This window comes from Octodon degus, unplaced genomic scaffold (genome assembly GCF_000260255.1).
Source record: "Octodon degus isolate 3935 unplaced genomic scaffold, OctDeg1.0 scaffold00050, whole genome shotgun sequence".
Taxonomy (NCBI): Eukaryota; Metazoa; Chordata; class Mammalia; order Rodentia; family Octodontidae; genus Octodon; species Octodon degus.
This window is the reverse complement of record NW_004524626.1, coordinates 13,374,914-13,400,279: the sequence shown is the minus strand read 5'-3', so window position 1 is coordinate 13,400,279 and position 25,366 is coordinate 13,374,914. Positions and strand designations below refer to the sequence as shown.

At 38.3% G+C, this 25,366-nt stretch overlaps 2 protein-coding genes and 2 pseudogenes across 2 annotated transcripts in view; 2 read left to right on the top strand and 2 right to left on the bottom strand.

Annotated features, from left to right (window-relative positions):
* The window catches only part of LOC101570405, a 41,554-nt pseudogene extending 38,694 nt beyond the window's left edge, over positions 1–2,860 (top strand).
* Positions 1–25,366, top strand: part of LOC101563650 (zinc finger protein 699) — a 959,136-nt gene that overhangs the window by 404,123 nt on the left and 529,647 nt on the right. The gene's annotated exons all lie outside the window — the stretch shown is intronic.
* Positions 6,236–8,300, bottom strand: LOC101569604 (annotated as a pseudogene).
* LOC101569215 (olfactory receptor 18-like) lies at positions 9,581–14,829 on the bottom strand. The gene is made up of 2 exons (XM_012515088.1): positions 14,801–14,829; positions 9,581–10,523 (listed from the first exon to the last, which is right to left on the bottom strand). Exons 1-2 carry the CDS (start codon positions 14,827–14,829, stop codon positions 9,581–9,583), a joined length of 972 nt encoding a protein of 323 aa, XP_012370542.1.

Below are 25,366 nucleotides of genomic sequence, written 5' to 3'. Positions count from 1 at the left end.
CCCAAGGGGCTGGGAGAGGGTCCGGCCCACTCTGCGCCTGGGCTGGGACTGGTCCTGCTGGCGCAGGGTAGCAGGAAACTCTCCACACACTCACTGGACCTGGGCTCATCCTACTTGTTTTTAAGAGATCCTTTCTTACCTTTTCACTAGCTGCACCAGCGTCTTCAAGATCTGAAACTCTGACTTCACTTTCACTTAAATAGTTTTGCAAGCTTGTGATTGAGATTTTAAATTCCTCTATAACTCTTTGACTGTTCTTCATGCATTCTATTTCTTTCCTGTATTGTTCATTCAAGGAATCTGTCATATTTTTAATCTCTTCTATTGTTTTTATCGATGTCTTCTTTAGAAGCAGTTATTAATTTTTTTACTGCATCCTTTTCCTCTTATTGGGTTTCCTCCCTTCGTTTCTGTAGTTGATTCTTTGCTTCAGATGCTATGAGTTCAAAGAATCCTCTTTTATTTCAGAAAATAATTCTGCTCTGAGTTCCTCTATACCTTTCTGCTGTTTCTTATTTACTTTCAAATCTATGAATTGAAACATTTGAGCTGAGGTAGTGTCCTCTGCACTTGTTCTGGGTGGGCATTGGGTTTCCTCCATATGTTTCTGCATTTGAGTCTTTACTGCAGGTGCTATTAATTCAGGGACTTCTTTTTTCATTTCTAATCTGAGTTCCTCTATACCTTTCTGCAGTTGTCTCTTTATTTCAGAAGCGGTTGATTTATTGATTTCAACTGTGTGATTCCCAATTTGTTCTGTCTTAATGTCCTCTGCAGTTATTATGGGTGGGCTTGGGGTCTTGGATTGCATTTTGCTCCTTCTCATTGCCATTTTGTGTAGCACTGTCTTCTGATCTTTGTTGTACAGCTTCGGTGCCTTTATAACCTTAGCACCTACTGAAATTCAGGTGCAGATCTACAAATTTTGGATTTATCCTGCTGTGCCTGGCTTGGGTCTGGCTGCTGTGCCCAGCTCCCTCATGCTGCTGCCCTTGGGAGTGATCCTGTTTTATACCTCTGGCAAGATGTTCTGCTCCTGGACAAGCTGGGTGGCTTTTCCCCCTACTCTCTCTGCAGAGATTGCCCCTGAAGTGTTTCACCCCAGGCCTATATACCAGGCCTGAGCTTAGTCTGGAGGGGATAAGGTGGAATACTTGGGAGTCGAAGCTCTCCCACACACTCACCGGGCCTGGGTAATGGCTGGATCAGGTGGTCCCCAGAATGTGGCAGAAATTCTCACTGGGCGGGCTGGGGGTGCTGCGGGGTGTTGGAGACCCCAAGGAGGTGGTTGAGGATCTCACCCATGCTGTGCCTTGGCTGGGACCAGCATGTTCCACTGGCTCAGTGTAGCAGGAAGTTCTCCCACACACTCACCAGGGCCTGGGCTAGGGCTGGATCTGGGGGTCACCAGAACTCAGCAGAAATACTCACTTGGCCATCAGGTGGCAGGGGGTGTTGCTGCGGAGTGGTGTGTGTATCCCAAGAGGGTGAAAGAGGGTCTCACCCATGCTGCACCTGGGCAGGGACCAGTATGTCCTGCTGGTGCAGGGTAGCCGGAAGCTCTCCCACACACTCGCTGGGTATGGGCTAGGACTGGATCTGGGGGTCCCCAGAACACGGCAGAAATTCTCAGCGGGCGAGCAGGTAATACTGGGGAGTGGTGGTGGGGTCCCAAGGGAGTGGAAGAGAGTCTCACCCACACTGTTCCTGGGCTGGGACCAGCAGATCCTGCCGGCGCAGGGTAGCAGGAAGCTCTCCCACACACTCACCGGGGCCTGGGCTAGGGCTGTATCTGGGGGGCCCCAGAACACAGCAGAAATTCTCACTTGGCCGTCGGGTGGCAGCAGGGTGCTGCGGAGTCGTAGGGGGGGTCCCAAGAGGGTGGAAGAGGGTCTCACCCACACTGCTCCTGGGCTTGGACCGGAAGGTCCTGCCAGCACAGGGTATCAGGAAGCTCTCCCACACAACTATGGGAGCGCGTTTTAGATGACATCATCATTTATGACACTATTGATGATGCTGCGGATGAAGACAGTACCCCCGTTATTACTGAAACAAATGAGGATGTCATATCTGATTCCTCCAACTGCAGCCAGCACTCTGACTTTGTCATCATTGAGGAACACAATGAAGAAGAGTATGCGCCTGTTGTTCAAATGGGAGAGCAGACAGAGTAGGCTGGAGAGGCACCAAGTCCAAGAGGGACGACAGCAGCCTGCTCATGTGCAGTGCTATCCAGGTAAACGGGCCCTCCAATCTGACCGCAGAGGACCCTGTGACCATGATGGATTCCATTCTCAATGATGACGTTAACCTGCTGGGGAAGGTCAAGCTGTTAGACTACCTTGACAGTTTTGACTGCAACCTGGAGGACTTCCAAGCTATGCTGCAGGGAAGGCAGTTCAGTATCAATCCAGACCTCTTGCTTGAGCTTTTCTCTAGTTCTGGGCAGATGAAACCCACAGACTGGATCAATAATACAAAATTGAGAACAGGGACTGGAATCTACCAAGAAAAATGTTCAATAAGTTGCTGAAGAAGGAAAACAATCGAAATCCAAAGCAGAGAAGCAGCTCATCCAGTACACAGTCTTGCCCCTGCTCGCTTTCCTTGGTGGGAACCCTTTGTCTGTAGTGGAGCAGGGGGCACGACCAGAATGGCTGAAGCTGTATCCTATGTGGAGAAGCCCATAGAGGTAGACGAGCTCCTGGACAGCAGCCTGGACCCAGAGCCCACCCAAAGCGAACTCATGAGCTTGGAGCCATTGACTGAGGTGGAAGCCAGTAAGGCCACCCTGTTCTATTTATGTGACTTGGCTCCTGCATCCCTGGATAGTGACATGCCACTCTTAGATAGCTAAGGTCCTAGGATGTGGACTGATGTGTATATATTCATCAAAATGTTGAACTATTTATTTAAAAGTAACATTTGGTACTTTTTTTGTAAGTTGCTTTGATTCTGTTCTAATCAGATACTGTGGAATAAAAGCACCTTTTGCTTTTTCTCACCACAAATTTTTGCAGAGCTTTCAGGTGTTACTCAGCTGCCCAGGTACAGAGTTTCATGCACACCACTGGCATATTTTTCAATTGCTCAAACACCAGTTTTTCTGCAGTTGTATTTTTGAGTTTCACTTTTAACAATGTAACCATTAACCTAGCTAAACTTTTGTTGTTGTACTTGTCCCATGCTTTCCATTCAAGTGCAAGTCACTAAACTAATAGATTTCTTCATGTTTTTTTTTTTCAGAACCAGGAATTGAACTCAGGCCCTTGCGCTTGCCAAGCAAGCTCTTAATCTACTGAGCTATTTCCCTGGCCCCTCTTCATGCTTTCTGTTTCATTTACTTTTAATAAATATTTTCCCTTGGCTTCTTTAAAAATAAAAAAAAAAACTAGGAAGATAAAGTGCCTGTATCTTGTAAGACTTTGATTTGTCTTGATCCAGAGAAGTTTATTTCTGTTCAGAGCAGTGCCCCCATGGTCCACAGGAAAGACAGCATCTGTCATGTTCAGCACCATACAGCCACGTATGGGCCAGTCTTAGAGAGAGCCTGGCCACAGAACTGCACTCATTTTAAGTGGGAGTTTCTAGTTCATGTTTTTTTAACCACACCACTTAGTAAAATATAAGGAATGTTGTGTACTTGTATTTGTTACAGGTCTTCTTTGGAGGTGGTCCCAAAAAAGCAGTCTTTCCTTCTCTTGGGAAGCAGTGGCTGTAAGCTGTGTCTTGTCCCTTGTCACTTCGATGTGAGGTATACCGAGGTCTTTGTGCCTCACTTGGAAACATAGGGTGTGTAATGCAGCAGAGGAGAATATGTTTCTAAACTTCATGTATTTTAAAGTTGTGCTTTGTTTAAATACTATATTGGCTTGCTGTGTTTAAAATAAAGAACTGAGAAAACTGTGCCTCTCATTTTTACAAATTTTTTAAAAATGGCAATTGAAACAGTCACCTCTCAAAAGAAGAAACAAAAGTGACTAATAAGTGTATGAGAAAATGATTCAACCGTTTTGGTCATTAGAGAAATGCAAATCAGGACAACACTATGATTTCATCTCTGTCCAGTAAGAATAGATACCATCAAGAACTCAAAAAACAAAAGAACAACAATAAAAACAAATTCTGGAAAGGTAGTAGGGTAAAACAGAATTCTTCTGTACTGTAGTGGGGGGAGCCAAGGAGATAGCTCAGTGGCATAAGCACCTGCCTGGAAAGCACGAGGTCCTGAGTTGAACTGCATGTACCATAAAAAATCCCCAAACAAGACAAAAACCAAAAGCAAAAGAACAAAATCATTGTACTGTGGTGGGAATATAAACTAGTAAGCCACTTTTTAAAATGTATTTGGTACAAGGTCTTACTGTGCAGCTCTGACTAGTAGTGATCCTATTCTCAGCCTCCCCAGTGCTGGGATTACAGGTATGTGCCACCACACCTGGTCTCAATACAACCACTTTGGAAAACAGTATGAAGATTTCACAAAGAACTAAAAGTGGAACTTCCTCTAGCACTAGTTGTACTGAACTTCTCAGCACCTTCCCCAAAGAGTTAAAGCCATCATACTGTCATATGTTCATAGTCACGGTAATGGCAGCAAAATTCACAATAGCTAAGTTATGGAAGCAGCCTATATGCCCATAAAAGGTAAATAAATAAATAAAATGTATATTTTTTGGCAGAACTGGGGATTGAACTCAGGCCCTCGCACTTGCCAGGCAGTCGCTTATTCTACTGAGCTATCTCCCTGGCCCGAGGAGATGTACATATGTATACACTAAGGAGTATTACACAGCCTTCCAGGAAGATAAATTCCAATTATTTGTTGGAAAAGTGTTGGATCTTGAGGCTGTAATACTAAGTGAAACAAATTATCTACAGGTACATTAAATAGCACCCAATTCCTTTTATATGAGAAACACCAAATGAAATGAAGAGCAGTAAGAGAGAAACTGTAGAAAACAGAGAAGTAGACTTCATGGAGTCAGAAAGGGAGTTTCAAAAAGGAAAAAGAGGTAAGGGCCATGGAAGGAGATTAAAGATTACCAAAGTACAATGTGTGTGTATCCCAAATTTCTGCAATACATGTAAACTTTATATGTCACACCCACATACAAATAAAGATTAAATGTAAAAAGATAGAGATACGGATAAAATAAGATTGCTCCTCCATGAAAGACACTTCATCCCATATGTCTTGGTTACTAAGCCAGTGAATTTTGGCAACTCTGAGCTCCTCTCTGAACCTCAGATTCATGGTAAGCAAATTAACTGCGGATGTGAATTTCTTCCCAGGTCCAGAAATGATTGTTCGTAATTATGCTACAAAACATCACTTTTTAAAAATAATTTTATTGGGAAGCAAAAAGCAATGGTACAGTTTCAAAACTGATTAGTAGGACAGTTTCAAAAATTAATACATTTCATATTGTTGTCTTCTTGGTGGTTATTGATAGTACAAGATGCAGACATGATATGCTGTCCACAAACACTATTAGAACAAATCTTTCTATTCTTTGAAGTGAGAGAAAGTAGCTGTATATCTATCCTATTTTGAATATACAGATACAAAATGGTTCTTCATGTGTATCCCTTTTTTTCCTTAGTTTTGTCAGAGAAAGGTATTCCATTGTAATTTAAATATTTTAGGTGCATGAATTCAGCGAAATATTCCACTATAGCCCAATAGTCCATAATAGTAGTGGGTTTTCCGTAGGACTGGCAAAGTCAGAAGTTGTTGACTTGAGCCTTTTACAGCTCAGCATACTAATATGGCTTTACTTTTTATCCTTCATTTTTATACTTTTCTGCTGGATTGTTAAGATCAAGATAAAGCCAGACCTATATAACAAGAAATGTAACTTTTTCAGTCAAATACCCTCAGGATGTATTCTGAAACCCTGTACCCCAGTTTGTAGATCCTCTGTCAGTGTCAGCCATGTGGATGAGTCATGGCCATTGCTTGACCAATTTGCCCTCTATGAAGGCCTGAGAGAATTTTTTCTTATTCTATGTGACTCTCCTTAGGTACAGTCTATATCATTGATCACTTTCCTCTGTGGCCCCATAATTTCCTTGATCAGAAAATTTGGGACACGAATGAGTTACATGATGTTACAATACAGGATCTCCTATGCCCTGAGTCTTCACTGATCTTGAAAGGCTAGGTAATTTTTTTGGTGGACCTGGGAATTGAACTCATGACCTTGCGCTTGCCAGGCAAATGCTTATTCTACTGAGCCATCTCCCCAACCATATGCTTTGCTCTTAATTCTGACAACTTTTCCCAAAGGGACTCAGTCTCACTTTCTTTTTTCCTGTCTCTTCATTCAGTCTCACTTTTTAACTCTGAAAGCCTGGACTCAAAAGATTTTTATTTTACTTGAACCTTCTAAGCGCTATTCATGATGTTTGTTAAATCTTCCTGACGAATTTTATTATCTTCTGGTTTGAAGATGAAACCTTCCTTTTTATGTTCTCCAGCAAGTCATCTTGGCCTTGCCGGAAGGACATACAGGTGCTGAAATTCAACAAAATTCCGTCTGTCCTGCATTACAATTCCAGAGCCGATGTGCACTACTTTGCAGGAACCAAATGTGTTCTGCTGCCTCACAAAGCTCGCCATGTTCGTGTGCTTAACAATTTGGGAAGAATTTCTTTCTCACATCTTTGTTCATCCAAGACCAAAAAACTCTGAATATTCTGGATCAAGTTGATGAACTCTTTGGAGGGAACTTCCTCTACCAGCATCCACAGCTTGCTAAGGAAGGCCGGCGTGTTGGAGCTCTGCTTTTTTATCCACCCGGCTCAGGGATACGGATCTCCAGAGGAACACAGCAGTGATGGATCTCAATTGACATTTTCAATTTGTTCTTTGTTTTGGGGTCAAATTTGTTCATTTTTATACATCCTAGATTATAGTCTTCTGGGGAATAGCTCTAAATATTTTCCCTATTCTGTAGTTTGTCTCTTCACTCTGTTGATTACTTTCTTTGCTGTGCAGATTTTTTAGTTTATTATAACCAGTCACTTACTAAACAATAGAGATTCTGTCCAGAAAGTCTTTGCCTGTGTCTTTAAGATTTCTTACCTGTTCTGTCTTCTAAACAACTCAGTGTTTCTGTTGCCATATCTAGATATTTTGTCCATTTTGATTTGATTCAAATACAAGATTAATATCTTCTGCACACAAAGAACATTTGACTTCTTTTTCTTTGCTTATCCTTTTTATTTTTCTTCTTGCTCACTACTCTTGATAGTTTTGATTACTACATGAAACATTAGTGAGGGTAGTAGACACCAGTGTCATTTTCATGTTTGTAAAAGATGTACTTTTTTATTAATTTTATTGAGAAACAAATAGCAATGAGACAGTTTCAAAACTGATTAGTAGTACAGTTTCAATAATTATTACATTGTATATTGTTGTCTTTGTAGTGGTTATTCATAGTACAAGATGCAGTCATGATATCCTGTCCAAAGCCTATTAGTACAAATCTTTGTATTCATCAAATTAAGAGAAAGTAGCTGTATATCTATCCTAACTATTTTGTATATACAGATACAAAATGGTTCTTCATTTATATCCCCTTTTTTGTTTAGTTTTGTCAGACAGTAAAGCCATATTAACATGCTGAGCTGTAAAAGGCTCAAGTCAACCACTTCTGATATTGCCAGTGCTAAGAATAACCCACTACTATTATGGACTACTGCACTTTATTGGATTGTTTTGCTGAATTCACACACCTACAATATTTAAAGAACATATTTAGATTTCCCCATTAATTATTCTACTGGGAGAGTTTGTCATAAGTAATATGTATCAGTTTGGGAGAAGGTCCACCTTTATATGTTTTCCTAAGGTTTTTTTCCTTAATCCTGAAACATTGTTGAGTTTTATCAAAGTCTTTCTCTGTGTCTATTAAGATTATTATGTGGTTTTCACTCTTTGATATAGTACTTATCTTAATTAAGTCTGTTATAACACTTTGGGATAGCTATTCTGAATTTTGCTACCTTTTACATTGAGAACTGCTAATATGTCATAAAATTATTCTAAATCACTGAATAAAAGGAAAACACAAAACCTAACTTTCAGAGGTGTGTCCACTATCTGATTTCAGAATATACCATTGCTGTCACAATTTTCAAGGATTTTGGCTATGAATTAGGTTTAAAAAATGGTTACTCTAGTTGGTAGCATGAACCTTGGAACTCCTGGGTAAAGTACAAAAAGCAAAACTCAATTTACCAACAGTAAGATGTTCACAATAAGCAGCAAACACCACCACAGCCATAGCTTAACTAAAAAACATCAGAGCACCACCACTAACTCCAGCTGGGTACCTAAACACATCCATAGATTTAAAACTAGCTTTATTTCTTAAGCTTGTTTTGAAATATTTCAGTTGTAGATAACTGGCAGCAACATAACTGTTTATCATATTATGATTTATCACTCATAGTCTTGTTAAGAATTACAAAATAGAAAATTAACAATGGTGGTTAGATCACCTATTGTAATATCTGTAACATAGGTATTGTTGTACATTACCCATTTTCTGTGTTTGCATCTGCTAATTGATTTTGCTTTTGTTTATGCTTTTCAAAATAAAGTAAAATAAAAATTTTTTAAAAGAATTACAAAATACATATAGCTATTTTAATGGAGAAAATTGAATATGGGCAGTGGGTTGAAGAGTCACTACAAAATAAAGGGGAAAATGAGCAATATGATTACAGATATGGATACTAAATGGGGGATCTAAAACTATGGGCTTGAGGACATGAAGGAAACACTGGAATGAAATGAATTTTCAAGGTAGCAAAATTTAGTGACCCTGAGCAATAATGTTTACACACAACATCCAGTGGAAAATAGAGTAGGAATATTAGGAGTCCTCTTTGAACATCAAAAGGTAAATATTTGAAGGCAGAAGGGAGCAGATAGACATCTTTAAAACCAGCGATAGTAATGATAAGATTTGTGCACCTGGAGCACAAGGCATTCAAAGATTACATTTAAGGGAAAACACATCACCTCCTGACTGCTATAGCAACCGCATTTCTCTATGCTGTTGGGAGCTTGATCCCTTTATGCACCAGCATCTCAGTCTTCTCTGAAGTTTTGTAAACACCTCATATTTAGCTACAACTGCATAAATCATAAACTCGGATGAAGGGACCTACATATTAGTGTTTTTGGCCTTCCTAGGTGATTTTAATTTAAAAAAAAACCACATGAGACCCTGATATAACCCCAGGAATAACATACCTAAGTATATGTCTTAGATACTGTTGCAATCACAATGTTCATGATTCCAGAATATTCACTCAATACAACTAAAGACAAAGCAAAGGAAACGCTATTCCATTATAGTTTCCAGGGTGCATCCAGAACCAAGAAACTGTTAGAATAATTTGACCAGAGAAAGAGGTTCTACATTTAAATGATTGTTTTTACAAGAGATTGAACTCAGGATCTGATGCTTGCCAAGCAGGCACCTATGTTGCACAACTGTATCCTTGGGCCCGTTTTCAGAAGCAAAGTGAAGGAAGAATAAAAGAGATAGTGAGATTACTTTGTTCTGTTCTGTATCCTCCACAGGGCACTTTTCATGTCCTTGTTCCTCAGACTGTAGATGAAGGGGTTTAGCAAAGGGGTGAAAACTGTGTACATCAGTGAGGCCACTGTACTATTTCCAGGAGAATCTGATGCAGCAGATGCAAGGTAATCTCCAATTGCAGTTCCATAAAATAAGCAAACTACTGAGAGGTGAGACCCACATGTGGAGAAAGCTTTGTATTTCCCCTCAGATGATGGGATTCTCAGAATGGAGGAAACAATTTTGTAATAAGAGAAAAAGATTCCTGAGAGAGGAAGAAAACCAGAGATGGCTCCCACAAAGTACATGACTACATTTTTGCTAATGGTATCAGAACAGGAAAGATTAAGAAGTTGAGAAGGGTGACAGAAAAAATTAGTAATTTCTGTATTCTTAAAGTAGTCAAAGTTTAAAATGATCAAATTTTGTAGCTGGGAGATCCAAAAACTAAATAAAAAAGACACAAATATGAAGAATCCACAAAGATGATGGTTCATGATGCTGTGGTATCGCAGGGGGTGGCAGATGGCCACAAACCTGTCATAGGCCATCACAGTCAGAAGCATGTCATCCAAACATATGAAAAAGATAAACAGAGACATCTGCATCAGGCAGCCCCCATAAGAGATGACTCTGCTCTGAGAATGGATGTCCATAAACATCTTTGGGACAGTGGTGGAGATGAAGCAGATGTCAGAGAAGGACAGGTTGGACAGGAAAAAGTACATGGGGGTGTGGAGGTGGGAATCGGAGCTGATGATCAGAATGATGAGCAGGTTCCCAAGCACTGTGACCAGGTACAGGGATAGGAACAGCCCAAAGAGGACGGGCTGCAGGTCTGGATCCTCTGAGAGAGTCATGAGGTGGAATTCTGAGACACGTGTTAGATTATGTGCTTCTGTGTAGTTTGGACACCTTTGTAAGAGGAAAGAGGTTTGGATAAAAGAAAGAACACACACCACGTGCTAAACAATGGTACACATTCCTGTGACTGAGAATACAGACAACACTGTGCCAGGACTGCTCTACTCAACACTAAATTAAACTGGTTAGTTCACACCCCAAAAAAACATTACAGGCCAGTTTTACTCCAAGAGTTTTCATTTATTGTCATTTCTGATTTCCTTATTTTAACTGTTTCATCAATTTTACCTGCCTATATCTTGTAGTGTCAGCAACAAATTTGATGACAGCAATGTGTAATATGTCAACTCTATTGCTAGTTTTCTGCTCTTGTTTTGAAATTCCGTACTATTTTTATTGTTTTATGCTGCTTTATTTTTTCTTGTTACTTGTTTTTGTTTTTCCTCTTGAAAATAAAAAATTAATAAAAACATAAAATGGTAAAAGAAAAAACCCTTCATTTTGCATAGAGATAATATTTCCATTTGACTCTATAGCATACAGTGAGTACCCCACTAGAAAGGGAGAAAAATCAACATTAAATCCCTGTCATGGACTTACTGTTATAGGTAGCTGCAAGTACACCTCTCTCCTCTCTGTTCATGCTGATTCACAGAAACAGGGGCAATAATCTCTGATCTCTACAACCTGAAATTCAGCTAAGGAATCCTTAAAACTTAATATCTTAAATTTTAATTTTGCTTTTTTTATTTTAAAGAGTAAAAAGTAAAATCAACATAAAGTAATTCAATGCAGGATAGTAGGACAGTAATAATAATAAGTACTTTGCAAAATGTTATCTACATAGCAATTATTTAGAGCACAAGAGATAGGTATTAAATATTGTCCAAAGAATACTAGCACAGATGTTTTTGTTTTTTTTTTCAGTGAAGTGAGAGGAAGTAGATGTTTTGCTATCTTAATTATTTTGTATATATTTTTTCTCTTCTCCTCTGTCCTTTCCATTTTCCCCATCAAAGTTTCTCTGAGTAACTACTATGAAGAAAACAATGTGCAATGTATTGATTATTACTACTGTCCAATAAGCCTGATTTGAAACTCTGCTTTGCTTTATTCCTATTTTTCCTCCTCTTCTCTTTAAAAATAACACTTAGTAAAATTTTGCTATAGTATTTCTTCAAGCAAAACTCCCCTTGTTATTAGATATTCTGCTTTCACTGTTGAAACAACTTCCACTTGCTAGTATAACCAGTAATGAAGTGAATCCCAGGCATGAACCATGTCAAGCATAAAGGTTACTCGTCTTTCTTCCCATTATTTTTTTAATTTTAAATGTGCTTTAAGATGTACAAATAATACTCTGGTTTCTCTTCAGATCGTATAAATCTTTTGCCTTTTACTAAAAAAAAAGATGTACAAATATATCACTGAGTCCAGAAAATATAGCCTTTAAAAATTAAAGAACTTCATGATATACTTATATAATGCAATTTCTGTATTATTATACTATATTATTGCAGTGCCACTTCTGCTTATTCTTTGATTTCCTATTCATATACCAACAATTTTTATTGGCATGTAATTGTGGTACATAAGTATATTCAACATGGAGAAATAGTATATATACATGTGACAACTTTTTACTGTTACCTTCCCTTCCTCTGTCAGTTTTTTCTCACTCCTCTAATTCAAAACCCTTTCCTATCTCCACAAGCTGCATGCTCTTATTTCCTGCCATCTTGTACTGCTTTACATTCCCTGAATATTTTGGCTACAGCCTCTGAGTAACTGAGTAGCAGAAATGGTGTTAAACAAAATATTGAGATGTTTTTGTCATAGTGCAGACATAAACAAGAACTATTACATTTTATCTCTTATTCCGCTGGAAACTTCTACAAAATAACAAACAAAAAATCACTCAGTGTATTGAAAAAGCAATACAATTATGATCATTTCTTCTGGAAAAGAAAGGGCATCATGGTAATATTGATCGGGGAAATTTTAATGCCCGTATCTTGTACTTGGAAGGAGGACATAAATTGTAATTAAGATGTGTTACACTTATGCGCCAACTCCCCACAAGGTGTATAAACATTACTACTACAGTTATGTACTAACATAAAAGGTAATTATCAGGCTTTGGAATCAATGCACTCACACTGATTCTTCAGTGTTTCCCGACCATAAGAAAAATGGTCTGGGGAAGTAGCTCAACGGTACAGTGCTTGCCTGTAAAGTTTAAGCCAATATCAGAGTAGTAGATTTCTAACAGGTGGTCAATTTATTATACCCAGCTGAATTAAACTAGCATGATTCTGAGTGTGGGAGGCCCACCTGAGGACTGTTGCCAATGGCATAAAAAGCAGAACAGGAGAAGCTGCCAAATCATTGTTAGGGATGCTGTTTGGAGAAGCTGTTGGAGCTGTTGGGAGCTGCTAGTTCTCTCAGGCTGCACTGCTAGAGGACCTTGTCATGCTGGGTTTCCCTATGAACTTTGGAGGAGCTCTGGTCCTCATCTTGAGCATCACTTTCTGGCCCCAAAGGGGGAAGATAGTGTACTGCTCAGCCTCATGAAGAAGCTTGTTGTGTTGGCTTTCCTGATGGACTCAGCTTTCCTCATCACTGGAGGAGCTCGGGACCTCACTTGTTGCTGAGGCTGGTTTTGGTACATTTGGGAATGCTCTGGTGCTTACCTTGAGCATTGGTTCCTGGCTCCAGTTCAGATCCCTCAGCCTGCTGGCACAAATTTTTCTTCCCACTCTCATAGACCTCATAGCTTCCACCACTATCCTTTAGGCCTTTCTAGCACAGATCTGTGAAGTGGACCTGCATGATTCTGTTGTGGGCTCCAGGCCCCCAGTTGGACTTGTGGGAGGCATTGTTATGCGCTCTAGATTTTCAGCTGGATCATGTAGTATATTAGGATCTAGACCCGCAGCTGGATTCTCTAGTGTTACGTGTATGGACAGTTTTCCTGCACTTATATGATTCTTGGAGTGATTCATTACAAAATACTATTGTAAAATGTGTTCTGTATTTTATTGTTCCCCTTGCAAAAACCCCAAATCATGACAACCAGAAAATATAAGTGCATATATACCCAAAGCATATTTTTAAACTCTGGCAAGTTACCTGGACAGGGATGAAAAACCACACTGTACACTTTCATTTTAGATAAAAGGGACACATGCCAGGTTACTGGAGGAAATATTAGATGGAAACAGGGCAATATATGTGCTGAATGACCATGTGCCTGCCTTTTCTGTGGTCATCACCTGTGACCCTTGTCAGTCCTTCCCATTCTGGATGCAGAAAGTAGTGCATAGCTATGTCCTGTGACAAACCAGGAGCTCAAAACTGAAGTGCATAGAGAGCAATGGATGCTTTCTGCAGTGACAGGGAAATGATGCCAGGCCATTGACAGGACAATTCACCAGTTTTCCTGGAAGGATGCCTTGTGTGTGTGTATTCGCACAGACCAAACACCTCCTCCTGGGTTGGCCAAACAGCTTAGCAGATTAAAGCACCTGCAAGCAAGCTCAGGAGCCAGGTGTTCTATCCTCAGACTGGCTGTGCCAGCCTCGCGCCTGGAGCATGCTGAGATGGCAATTGAGACTGGGCATGGTGGCACATGCCTATAATCCCAACTCTTGGGAGGCTGCAAACAGGCTGATCACTACAAGTCCGATCTAATAGTGAGTCCCTTAACAGCTTGTAGACCCTTCCCTAAAAAAGAAAACATACAAAAAAATCTCTTCCCTCTTTGCACCCTAAAATCTGAAGGTAGTTGCATTAAAATAGAGTTATCTTTGCTTTTCTTGGAGACAAAGAGAACATTTATGTTTCATGGAACATTGTACATTTTAAAATGAAATCATTGGAACGGGGATATAGCTTACTGGTGTAAGTACCGCTTGGCAAGTGCAAGGTCCTGAGTTTGACACCTGGTACCACCAAAAAAAAAAAAAGAAAATAAAAATGAAATATTGTAAGATGAAGTGGAATGCAATGAAATGAGAGGAAATAAGCTACAGAAACACATCCCAGAGCTTAGAATTCATCAAGCCCTAAACTGTGATACTGTGATCACCCTCAGTGTAGTGGGGCTCAATCTAAGCTTTTGCCAGTTAGATGTCTATAAGTACAAGTGTAGGAGGAAAGTAAACGAGTTCTTTGGGACCCCCAACCCAACACATGACACACACTTTGCACTGCATAGCTGAAAGTTCTCTATCAGAAACCCTTCAGTATACGAACTGTCCTATTAGTCTCAGCCAAGAGAAAAATGAAAATGTGGTTCTGAAAGTTTTTTCTCAATCAGCACTTACTGGATAAGGCTGCTTCTGTGTTGAGTCATGGTCGTGGGTAAAGAGCTGAAGCAACTCTCCCAGCAGGATTGGATAGAAGAATAAAAACTAGGCAGGAAGAAGTTAAGAAAATTTTAAGAAAATTAATTGCAACTTCAAGACACAAAAATTACCCAAGGTCTTTCCTTTTTGAGAAAACTGACTCCCCCACCCAAAAGTATTCCTAAAATTCTTAAATACAAATAAAGGCTATAATACCAAACTGAATCTGTGATTTTTCTCTTAAATTTGCATTTCCTCCACCACCAAGAAGAAGAAATGCAGAGGGGCCCACCAGACTTAAGCATCAAAAGTATTCACATGGCTTGCATACATTCTGAGGGAGTGTTCCACATATGCACCCTGACAGATGGTAAAAAAAGACATCCTAGATCAGTCTTTGGAAGACACTCCCTAAATATTCAACTGCAGCTCAAAATGCACCTTATTTCTCTCAGTGCCCAAAATCCACTCTTGATAGTACATAATAAAGTCTCTGCCTAGTAAATGCTTCTCATCTCTCTCACTGACTTATAATGAAAATTATTCTTTTGCACTGAAAGTCAGAAAACGGACAAATCTATTCCACAAGGGAATGATAGGTTCCTCATTTCAGACATAGCGACCCTCAGAGCCTGCCCAGTGTCACTGCCTTTTGCACTTACATGGCTGTGGTGCCTTCTTCAATCTTGATATGAGTACTGTGTCTGCTAGTGGCTTCCTGATGTGAGCCATGGAAGGAAGAAATGCTTGCACAGAGACCTGTGAACCAAAGCCACAAAAGTGCAGGAATGCAGACAAATGCTGGTTATTTTTCCCTATTATATGATCTGGAAGGCTGAGTGCACAGAACTTATAATTAGACAAAGCAGTCCACTTTATCCCAATCTCCAAGGGCCTCCTAATTACTGGTAGAGCAAAACAGAAAAGATATGCATATTTTGAGAAATCTTCCTTGATTCAGAAGAAAATTCTTGGTAGTTTTCACTGGATTTTTCTTTTCTTTTTTTCTATCAAGATCCATCTACACTTTATTCCCCCTGTTTAGTGTAGTAAAATGTATAAATATAATTTAAAGCTTTCTTTCACCACTGAATGTACATTATTGCATGCTATCAATTATGTTCACCTTGTTTTGGGACCATCATTTGCATACATTCCCAGAAAAATATCAGCTTCCAAACTAAAAGCTACTTGGAGGGGCAGGGACTGGGAGTTCGATCCCCAGGCCTGCCATGCTGGCTCCATCCCAGGGGCGCACTGAGATTGCAATTAAAAGAGGACATGGGGGTGGGGGTGCCTGAAATCACAGCTCTTGGGAGGCTGTAAACAGGCAGATCACTATGAATCGGATCTAGTAGTGAGACCCTGAAACCCTGTAGGCACACCCCCCAAAAAAAAACCCTAAAACCTAGTATTAATTTTCAAACTACACGTTGCTTTATCTACCAATCAGGGGAAAATCCATTCTATTATGAAACATGATGAGTGATCAAATCTAAAATCTGTGTATGGTATATCTGTGTCCTACTTACTTTCCCAACTGCTTCACCTCATGCATTGCCCTTGGTCTCTCAGACCCCTTTCCATTCGCAAGAGATCCATCCTTTTGTCTCTTTCTAGCCATCTTTTATTATTTTCTTGGTACTTTGTCTTGCACAAATGAGAAATACCTTATGGTAGTTAAATGTGTGGGACCACTTTACTTTACTCAATATATCATCCATGTACTTTAAACATGTACTAAAATAATTTCTCCATCATTTTTTAAGAAGTCTAAACTGTACAAAGGAGCTTGATCCATAAGCAGTAATTTTCACTTCTTTTTCATCCTTCTTTCCAAGGAGATGCCACAGGACCTGGGAGTAGGTTCCTCTTATCTAGATCCACTGCAGAACACTTTTAAAGTCCTGTTCCTCAGCCATAGATGAATGTTCCCCATAGTTTTGATGAATGGAACAGTCCACAAAGGTCAAGCTGCAGTTCTCAATCTTTTGAGAGTTTCCTCAGAGGAAATTCTGAGATGTGTGATAAATAAGTATCCCTGTATTTCTTAAATAGAGTTTCAAAAGAAAAAAAAGTAGAAAAGGTAAAACAAATATATGGATACCCAGCAGTCTCTATAATTTTAATTCATATATGCAAAAGTAAAAATAATTCCAGCCCTGCCCATGAAGCGCACTGAGACGGCAATTGAGGCTGGGCATGGTGGTGTGGAAACAGGAGGCTGGAAACCGGTGGATCACTATGAGTCTGATCTAGTAATGAAACTCTGAACACCCTTTAGAACCTTCCTTAAAAAGTACAAAAGAAAATTTGATTTAAATAAAGAAAATGAAGAAACAATCAAGTATAACTTATTTTCTTTGAACACAATAGGACAAGCTCATTTTAGTCTAATTAATCACTATAAGAATGACAGCAATCAATTGAAGAATGAATGAAAAAGATGTGGTATTTTTATACAATGGAGTATTACACAGCTATAAAGAATGATGAACTTGAAGCCTTTATATTGAAGTGGATGCCGCTTGAATATATACTCATAAGTGAAATAAACCAGACACATATGTGTTAATATTATATAGTTTCCCTAGTATAAGAACTCAAAAGAAGAAATACAAATACAAAGGTATAATACAACTAAAAGGAATGCAAGAACTTGAGGACTAAATAGTTAGGAGAGGGAAAGGAGAAGAGCTAGGAAACATGACAGTGGCAAGCCATACAGTTATATATAGAAGATGGGTAAGGCTATGATCCTGAGAATCTTCAGAACATTTTTTAATCTAGCAGTTAATTGGAAAGACTCTCACCCTGACTAACTATATATACTGACACCTGTGAACTAAGCAACTGCTCTGAAGAAGGCAATTTGTAATAGTTGGTACATGCTTGGAGTGCCTGTCATTCTGGTCTTCTGAATACAGGCTGCTTGTCATGACATGCCAGTTGTTGCCATGCTATCTCTCGGGTAGATCATTGTTGAAAAAGAAGGGGGTGGTGAATGAATAGAGGAGACAGGAAAAGGAATGTTGTGGGACTGTCCTGCTATAAAGTTGTATATGGCTAGATTTCTGGACTTATGTGTAAAGATAAGAATTATACAATTCTTTATGACTATTTGTAAAACATATTTTATTTTTTCAAATGTTTTTTCATCATATTCTGTAGGGACTTAAAGTTCAACATATCAATATTTGATGAAAAATACCTGTTGCATATTATGCCTAAGATGTTTGATATTCACAGATAGTGAGGTTAAGCTTAACAGCCTAAGTTGTATGGTAATAACAATAAGCTTCTCCTCTGGAGGGTTAACAACCTAAGTTTGCAGACCAAAATTAGAGAAAAAGGAGGGCCACAAGGAAAGCCAACTTTTTGGCCCTAGCCTTCTAAGGTCAATTAAGACTCAGGACATAGGAGAACTTGTACTGTAATGTCATGTAACTCAGTAGTGTCCCAAATTTTCTGATCAAGAAGATTATGGAGCCAAAGAGGAAAGTGATCGATGATGTAGAGTGTGCCTAAGGAGAGTCACATGGAGAGAAAGCATTCTCTCAGGCTTTCACAGACAGCACATTGGCCAAGCAATGATTGTGACTCAGCCACATGACTGACACTGACAAAGCTTCTACAATCTAAGGTACAGGATCTCAGGATAAATCCTGAGGGGATTTCACTGACCTTATCAGACCCAAAAGCTACAACTCTTGTTGCATAGGTCCTGCTTTACCTTGGTCTTAACCATCCAGCAGAAAAGTACAAAAACAAAGTATAAGAAGTAAAGCCATGCTGTTATGTTGATCTGTAGGGGACTCAGGTCAACTAGTTCTGACAATGCCAGTCAAGAGCAAGACCCAATACAATTATGGACTATTGGACTCTTTTAGAATATTTTGCTGAGTTAACACACCTATAATATTCAAATGAGGGAACTAAACAAAAAAGGGGGATACAGACGAATGTCCATTTTGTATCTGTGTATTCAAAGTGGTTAGGATAGATATATAGGTACATTCTCTTAATGAATAGAGTGATTTGTTCTAATAGTGTTTGTAAATTGGATATCATGTCTGCATCTTTTACAGCAAATAACCACTAGGAAGAATGTATGCAATGTGTTAATTATTGAAACTGTCCTACTAATTTGTTTTGAAACTGTCTCATTGCTATTTGTTTCTCAATAAAATTATGAAAAATAGAAGTATAGCAGTGTTAGTTTTAACACCTAATAGAAACAAGTGCTTCATACATTTGGAATATTGTATGCCTTTTCATTTCTTTGCTGCAGTGGCCTGTGAATTCAGTATCATTGCTTTACTGATTGCAAGTTCCCATATGTATGGTTGAGATCATTGGCTCCAGGAAAATCTCAAAGCTGAATTGCTAGTTAGGAGATTTTTGCATAAATGCTTTCTTTTTCTTTCGCTCCAGCCTGGAAGCAATCTTTCTAAACCATAGACTGAAATTGTCTTGCTTTAGCTATGAAGGACACACAAGTTTATTACTCAGCTTTCATTATGATTGATTGGGAAAAAATGTAGAAAACCAAAATGAGAAGGAGTAAGGGCAGCGGAGGCGGTATTTGGAAAAGAGCAGGGAGAAAAGGGGAGGAAGAGGAGAAGAAGAAGGGGAAGAAGAAAAGGAAGAGGAACAAGAAGACCAATTATATCCCTGGGGTAATCCCAACAATACTCTTTGCTTAATTAGTTATTAGAGAAAGATTATATAGCATAAATAGCATTTGCATATGTTTCTAGTAGAGGAGTCTGTACTCTGAGATGAGAGTTACAAACTACACAACAGAGTCTGGTAGCACTGTTGTGCTACTGAATTACAACATGTGTAAACTCTCCAGCTCTCTGTATTCTTCATGAGTGATGGAAATATGAATAATATGCCCACCTTTACAAAGCATGAGCACCTAAAGAAAGTTTGACAATCAAGTAGTTCCTCAAGTGGGCATTTTACCAAAGCAAGCAAATCATTTTTATGCAAATAGAAATATATTGATGGGTAGAGGTGTCAAAGGATGGTAGAGTCTGGGAAATTGTGAAAATAATAAAATGTACTTCAGTCTATTCACATTACCCACTTCCCTTAATCTTTATTTACTATATATTGGTATATTTACTATGGACTTTGAGGAGCCAAGTATTTTACCTGTTACTGCTAAATAAAGACACAGAGTTCATGCATATGTTATATATGTACAAAGCAGAGCATTTTACAATGTCTCTAGATGTGCGAGACATTCCTAAAAGGGTGTGAAAGTACAGGCATGAAGATACCCAGGGTGTTGAAGATGCAATGACTATGCCCAATTACCGTGACCAAAGCAAGGGTCTATTGAATGTCTAACAGGTCTTTTTACTTTTTTTAAAATTGTATTTATTTGTGTGTGTGTGTGTGTGTGTGTGTGTGTGGCCAGCTCAGCCCACCAGGGGGCGGGGCTGGCTGGCATGTGATGCTGGGGGATTGAACCGCGGTCTCTGTGCTTTGCTAAGCTTGTTCTAAATAGGTGCTTTAGACCACTGAGCCATCTCACCAGCCCGGTCTTTCTACTTTTAATTCCTCCTGTGTTCCATGATAGAGAAAGGTTCTGAGGAGTTAAGGATAAAATTTTCCTGTCAATCTTATCCCAAATCAAACATATAGTTATACAAAGCAAACATAAAATGCCCCATTACCAAAGTATAAAAATGTTGACTTGGTCTTAACCATCCAGCAGAAAAGTGTAACCACAAGGCATATAAAGTAAAACTGGGCTGGCCAAATAGCTCAGCAGATTAAAATGCCTGAGAGCAGGCACAAGGGCCGGGCTTTGGTCCTTGGGCCCGCTGTGCTGGCTCTGCCCCCAGGGCATGCTGAGACTGCAATTGAGACTGGTTGTGGTGGTATGGGCCTGTAATCCCAGCTTTTGGGAGGCTGTAAACAGGCGGATCACTCTGAGTCTGATCCAGTAGTGAGACCCTGAACACCCTGTATACCCTTCCCTAAAATACAAAAAAGAAAAAAAACTAGTAAAGCTATATTAATATGCTGAGCTGTAAAGGGCTCAAGTCAACAACTTCTGACAATTGCCAATTCTGTTGATAACCCACTGCTATTATGGACTATTGGACTATATTGTTATTTTGCTGAATTCAAGTACCTAGTCTTTGGACTGTAATCAAGTATGAAAAGGTCCTTTAAAGACTTCTCCAAATACAGCAATCCTAACTGCAATGGAACACCCATCTCTGAAAAAATAAAACAAACAAAAGGTGGATATGGTGGGAGCCACAGAAGCTAGAAAATTGATCAAATGTGTGTAGGTGGGCCTAGGCCTCAGTCCCTAAAGCAAGCAAGCTACCTCAGTCCTGAGATAAACATCTTGTCTGGTTAAGATCAGCTATTAGTCACCAGGCAACCTTGTGTCACATGTTACTAACTTTGCAAAAGTATAAATAAAGGACTGTTTCATTGGGAAAAAAAGAAAAAATATATATGTATACACAAGAGAGTTAAGATAGATATATAGCTACTTTTCCTTAGTTCATTGAGAAGAAAAGTTTGTACTAATATTGTTTAGACAAAGTATCATATCTGCAACTGGTCAAACAAAATTAATTGTTCCTTTGAACATATTGTGTTATGCTGGTTATCTCAGAAATTTGTCATCATTCTTAGGTTTTCTGATTTGTCACTTTCAATTCTCTATTAAGTCACTCAGACTTTTAACATAAATTACTTAATATATAACTGCTGTCTTTGTTTAAACTCAAATTGTATAAGCAGGCTCAAATACATGCACAAAAACTTATGACATAAATATGAATGTAATATTCACACAAACTCATCTGTCAATAATTAAAATTAAAAAATAGTAAGTATTTTGGACAATTTAAACAGGTTTCATTTAATTACACTGTATACTATCACTAAAGTATCTGTGCTATTCAGTAGCACTTTTGTCTATTTCTTCACTCCCTATTTTATAGGGAATGGTCATATGCTTTAATGATTTCCTGGTCATGAACCCTCTTGTGTTTACTTGAACACATGAGAAACAAAATCCAGAAGCCCAAGATGAGAGCCAGACCCCTAATTCAAATTGACAGATTTTTGTAGCAAGCTTTCCTGATTCATGAGCTGAATATCTCTTATTTACCATATATGAAAGAAACATTAGCACTGTTTCCTCATGCCACATTATGCTTTAACTGAAAAATATGCAGAGCAGAAAAGTGCTGTACGTGAACTGATGTAAGCACAATTGTAAACCCACTATCAAAGTTAAAGAGCATGTGAAATAGTTTATACACAACTGAAATATTAACACAGGTCATGTAATTCCTCACATCTTTAAAATCAAAATAAAATTGTGTACCTTATATGGTTACTGCAAAAAAAAAAAGGTTTTGAAAATTATTTAATTTATATTACTGTTCAGTGAAATAATTTAGTATTATATGCCTCTGGGAATATTTTTGCATAAACAGATTCCCTGCCCTCAAATCTATCATCTGAATCAGATTATCTCCTTTACAAGTTTTTGCATCATCTTCTTATATCAGAATGGAGAAACAATGTCCTAGAATATTTTCCAAAATTTAGACAATACTTATCTCTGTATGTTAACATAGATTATTTAATTTAATATTTATAATATGGTGCATAGTTTTAGAAATATGATCAATTACATGTGAATTTTGAATTCTTAACACCTTTCCGTAATTCATTCTCTAGCTTATATTTTTACGAAAGAATATTTTGTCATGAATTTTGTGGGTAGATTTTCCTGTCAATGTTTCCAAATCAACACTGATTTGTAAATCCTCAAAATGTGTTCTTTCAAAGCTACTTGAAAAATACCTAAATCTCATCTCCTTAGTATGTAGTCCAACACCTGTTGCCCCTGAAATACAGTTACATCGATAGGTGGTTTTAAGTTTGCTTGTAAACAGCATACATCTACATCAAATGCTTTAATGGATGCAAAGCATTACTTAGGAGGCACAGTGTTCATATAACTTAGAACGATTATTTTGACCACCTTCTCAAAATTTTTGTGGATCTATTCCTGTCCCAGAAGAAAACATATATATATATATATATATATATATATGTATATATATATATATGATGAGTTACTTCTCTGTTTTCCAAACAATGAAGTAAATAGGACTTTATAAAGATCAAAAAATGTTTTTCAAAATGTCATTCATTATAAATTAGATACTATTATTCTTGAGATAGACCCTCACAGTATCACACAGTCTGCTTCATAATAGTCTATTTGTAATAGCATGCCAAGAAATCTCATCACTATCATATGGGCAGTAGCATTTCCACTTGGCTTTCATAGAAGAGAAGGCACCCTGAGACACAGTTAACAAAGCAAATATTTTACTCCTGTGTCAATGACCTGCTACAGTATTCACAATGAGTGCAGATCTCTCTCTGTATGCTCTCACTCATTAAGTAAGGAGAATAACATTCATCTCCACATAAGTAAAATTAATGATAGTCTTGAATTTAAATATGTAGTCATTGAAATTTTCTTTTACAAAAAGAGATTTTTATGGTTATGCAAGTAAAAATTTTATCAATGAGTATAGAAAACTGTGCTCAAGTATACTAGAATCTGAGATAATGTGGTCTTATACTGTATCTTAGCCAGGGATAGATATACATATTCACATGCCTTCTCCTGGTGACTTTTTCTTTTAACCCACAAATATTTCTGCTGTGTTTTTGAATAATTTGAATATACATGTAATTCAGTGGTCTATAGGCCCCACATATGAATAATGTAGGCAGAAACAAAAACTATTTTATCTTGTCTCTGTATCAGTGAATCACTTGTAAAAGAAAAGAATGCAGACAGAAGCACAACAATCGTCTTCACATCATGCTGGTTAAGGACAGTGATTGTGTCTCAGGATGGGTCCTTTTAATGTTTAATAAGCATTGAAAAAAGAATTTCAAAACAAAATAATACTAGGCAAGTACTCTCTGTATGCTGATAGCTGCAATCAAATCAACTACATCAAGGACAGCAATGTGTAATAAAAAAATTCTTGCATACCTAACATCTTGGTCTTATAAATGTGTACAGTTGTTTATGTCATATCAATTGTTACTATACTCTCTTTAAAACAAGCTTTTTAAAAAAAAGTCAAAAAAAGAGACTACAAATATTTAGGTTTTCTTGAAAGCTGATGTATGTTCTCTCTACCATGGGTTCACCTGTGTTCTATGATCCATCAGGAAGCCCAGGCCCCTGAAAAGGCCACAGTGAGTCAGGGTTCTTTTCTACAAGTGACATGGAAGTGAAATGGTTGTTTCAGTTGTCAAGGATATAAACTGCTAGGATCCCCTTCATATGATACCCAGTGTTTGTGATTACACAGCACAATGCAAATGACTGCACTCTTTACTGCCTAATATCCTCTGATGTCTTACACCAAAATGGTGGACTCTTCAATTTTCTGTAAAATGATAAGGTGGGCCATTACAACAAGAAGAGTAAGCACACAAAATATAAAAAGCTATGTAGAATATTTTACTCAGTACCTGAACTTAGGAAATTCTAACAAATAGTTTATGACATTATAGCTGATAACTTCATTTTACACATCTCCTCCATAAGCACTGAAAACCTTTTGAACTCCATAGAAATCAGTTCATGGAACACATTTTTTGGGGGGGCATGAGAAATCAATTCAAAATCAAATGAAGGTAGGCATAAAGCAGATTTTTTTTTCAGTACAGGGTATTGAACTCAGGACCTTGCACTTGCCAGGCAAGCACTTATTCTACTGATCTATCACTCTGCCCCACAAAGCAGATTTTGAATGAGATTTCAGATATCTGAACTTCAACCAAAAATGCAAACCTCACTTTCTTCATACTTGTAGAAGAGAATGTTTCATATTAGTCTCTTTCCTGGCTACTTGAATCTTCCTTGTTTGTGCTCATGATGAGAATACCATTCTTGCAAGACGTTTTTCTACATCTATGGGCTCCTTCTGTACTTCCAGATTTATGCTCCTCTGCTGAGTAATGATCAAGGTCTGCAGATCTGAAGAATCTCCTGGGTCTGGTCTCCAGTGGAAGCTCCAGTTCCAATCCTAGAATTGATATGAATATTGTGTGAGATGAGATCTTCTTCATGGGCACAATTAAAGCAACTGGATTTAAGCCACCAAATAAAAGGCTAAAGGCACAGGCAGACTGCTATCATGTGATCCTAGAGGTTCAAAGTATGGCACTGATAATCAGTCAGATTATTCAATGTTATCATTATCTGTAAAAAAGTCCTAATATTGGTATTAGGATACACCTCAGCAGCATAAGGACCTTCCTGGCAAGTGCAAGGTTCTGAGTTTAATCTCTGGTATCAAAAATATAATAATAACAAATTCTAATATGAAGAGTAAGAAGAAGAGAAAGTGAATGTCTTTGATATATTTTCAGCTCTACCTCAACACAGACAAAGTTCATACATGCTAGTGATGTCTACATCCTTTTATTTTATTTTTTCACAGAAATTTATTT